Consider the following 3,038-nt stretch of genomic DNA (forward strand, 5'->3'; position numbering starts at 1 on the left):
ATTTCTTTTTACTTTTCCACGTTTATTCTCTATTTTGGGAAAACGGGAAATTCTTATTTTTCTTTTCATGTATGAGAAAAAAAGGAAAGAAATAGTCAAAAAGATGTTACAAAACACATATGGCTACCCCCAAAATTCTCTAAACTGACATCAATCAATTCACAGAAACATGTTTATCCACCACACATCCTTAATTTTCCAAAAAAAAATCAAAATTAAAAAATACTATAAATATAGTCCGTATCAACTCAATCTTTCAATCAAAACTGATATAACTCACTCTCTAATATAATTCATATCCTTTTTTCTTCTTTGAATCACCAATCATGTCTCAACAATCATTCAATGCTGGACAAACCAGAGGCCATGCTCAAGTCCGTTTTGTGATCTTAATCATTTTCATTAATTTCAAACCATATTGAGTAATTATTATGAGAAATTCTAAATATACTTGATGTACATAACATTTGTTGGATAATGCAGGAGAAGGCAGAGCAGTGGACTGAGTCCGCCAAGCAGACTGCACAGTCAGCATGTGACAAGACCGCAGATGTAGCGCTATCAGCACGTGACAAGACTGCCAATTTGACACAATCAACACAAAGCAAGTCTGCAGATGCATCTCATTCTACCCGAGAATCTGCTCAGCATGGCCAGGAACAAACCGCTGGTTTTCTCGGTCAGGTATACTGCATAGTTACATTACTATATGTATTTATATAATTATTGAAGCAAAAATATAACTTGATAACTAAATTGATATATCAATTTAATTGGAGAGCAGACCGGTGAATCTGTGAAGAACATGGCTCAGGGTGCTTTCGATGGTGTTAAGAATAGCCTTGGCATGAACGAGAAGAAATGAGGAAATGAGTATTCGTACTTCTCAAATAACTATTTATATATTCATGGCTATTTCTGGTGTCTAGCAATTTTTTATTTCTCTAAATTATGTTTGTAATAAATATATTTTTGAAAGGTTTCGTGATCATAAGATATGAGATCTATATATATAATAATTTGGGGTGATATTACACCCCAGTTTCTATTTGAAAGAAATTTGACAACTAATGCACTAGTGGTTCACCATTATATAACTTCGGAATAGTGGAACGTACAAATATTGGAAAACTTGGTTGCTCAAGATAATGTATCGTTCAGTAAGCCAATCCAATAGAAATGACAAGTATAGTTGGAACTATACAAAAAATGAAATATATACAGTTAAATAAGGATATTGGGTTGCAAAAAATATTCTCAGTCGTGAACCTAAAGTATTGATATCAAAGTCAAGTATCACAAACCTTCAAATGCTCCACAAAAAATGTGTCATGTGATATGGCAGATGGTATATGAATACTTAGATATAAACCCTTATCCATGGATTATATATTTTGGGTTTGAATCCCATTCCTACCGGCGCGGGAGTGAAGGAAGAATGAAATAGAAAACACAGAGTTAGATAAAAAGCTTTATCCATAGATAATTTAGTATCTCTGGAAAACACGTAATGATAAATTGTTCATAGGATGCACAAGCGATCCGTTGGAGCTAGTAATACATACTGAAAGTGAATGTCATGCATGGATTGATGCAAACTCACAGAACTCGGAAGATACCCATTCACAAATCCAAACACAGAACACACAAGCCTTATGCTTGCAGCATATTTGTAGATGGATAGTAAACTTCAGACTGACATTACAGTGGATATGGTTGGGAATGGTAGATGTGTCTGAAGATGAGCAACTCCTAGGTTTGATAAACAAAGAGAGACAATTGTCATCTTTACATTCAGAATTGGATGCACATATTTGGTCTATGGAGGATATGCTTGAACACAGACATGTCATCACTCTGAGACGAACTGCAAAGATGTCATTTCAATGATATAGCATACCTACAAGAAATATTCCAGGCTTTGAACATCACACACATACCAAGAGTGCATAACCAAATCACATACTTTTTAGCCAAGACTGCATGAGCTTTTGTCGGTTGTTCTATTCCAGTATGGATTTTCATACCACTTCTTGTTTGAGTAATAAAATAGTTTTCTGATGTCAAAAATGCATATAACTAACAACATGATTACCAAAGCAGTTGAAGTGTTAATTCGAGCTTATTATTGGCTTCCAAATTAACTGGCAGTAAGTGAATTAGCCCAAGTCATATATACTATCATTGAAACTCTTGATGTGAGAGCTTATATTCCCACTTGTCCCCTCGAGATGATATTTCTTTGACCATTAATCTCAACAGTAACCCATAATATGATTCTGCTCAGACTGGCTAGACCAATATTAAGATCAGACTAGTTCAAGATCGACTGGGCATTTTCTGGGCCTCATCAAACAACCAAATTTTGATGGCTCATGGCATGAAAGTGATATCACTCAAATTACCCTAAGGAGTGAATTACTCTCTCAAATAAAAGGTTCAGATGTAGTACTTAGGGATCAAAACCACAGAGACTCTAGGATTACTCAATAGATTACTCAATAGATTATGGTCTAAAACTAAATCTAGATTGAATGGTTTATGGTTTTTAAAGCAGTAAATTGGTTGGTGAGCAAGTTTATTGCTCGATTGATTGTTTTGAGTTTGTTAACAGTTGGTTTAAGTAGCTAGATTCAGGTATATTCTCAGGTATCATAAATAATACTTAATCTGGGAAATTAGGAGTTTATTAATATTAATTGTTCTTGAATTCAAACTAAGGTATAATCTTTCTGATTATCAAATCTGGATCTCGGACCTCAACTCTCGTTATTTTGGTCGCGAGAAAGTGTCGATCGATAATTCTTTGTGAATATTGATCGATCGATACTTCTTCCAGAAAGCTTTACGAACGGGTTTGATTTGTATTCTCTAACTCACTAGACCAACTCTAATCTGTATCTAGTCAGTTAGATCAGTCTAGTTATTTTCAGGTATTGAGTCAAGCAATGGTTTGATCCCAATTAATCCTAGGATCTAAGTTTACAGGGTGATAATCCTAAACTTAGCTTTAATGCATAACTAGATGATTGAACTAT

The 3,038-nt window shown here is 34.4% G+C and overlaps 1 protein-coding gene across 1 annotated transcript; it reads left to right on the plus strand.

Moving 5' to 3' along the window:
- Window positions 1–251: 251 nt before the first annotated feature.
- On the plus strand, window positions 252–976 carry LOC106341250 (late embryogenesis abundant protein 2-like). Its single transcript, XM_013780054.1, has 3 exons — window positions 252–374; window positions 484–684; window positions 785–976. Exons 1-3 carry the CDS (start codon window positions 327–329, stop codon window positions 863–865), a joined length of 330 nt encoding a protein of 109 aa, XP_013635508.1. The 5' UTR covers window positions 252–326; the 3' UTR covers window positions 866–976.
- The last annotated feature ends 2,062 nt before the right edge of the window (window positions 977–3,038 follow it).

This window comes from Brassica oleracea, chromosome C4 (assembly GCF_000695525.1).
Source record: "Brassica oleracea var. oleracea cultivar TO1000 chromosome C4, BOL, whole genome shotgun sequence".
Classification (NCBI taxonomy): Eukaryota; Viridiplantae; Streptophyta; class Magnoliopsida; order Brassicales; family Brassicaceae; genus Brassica; species Brassica oleracea.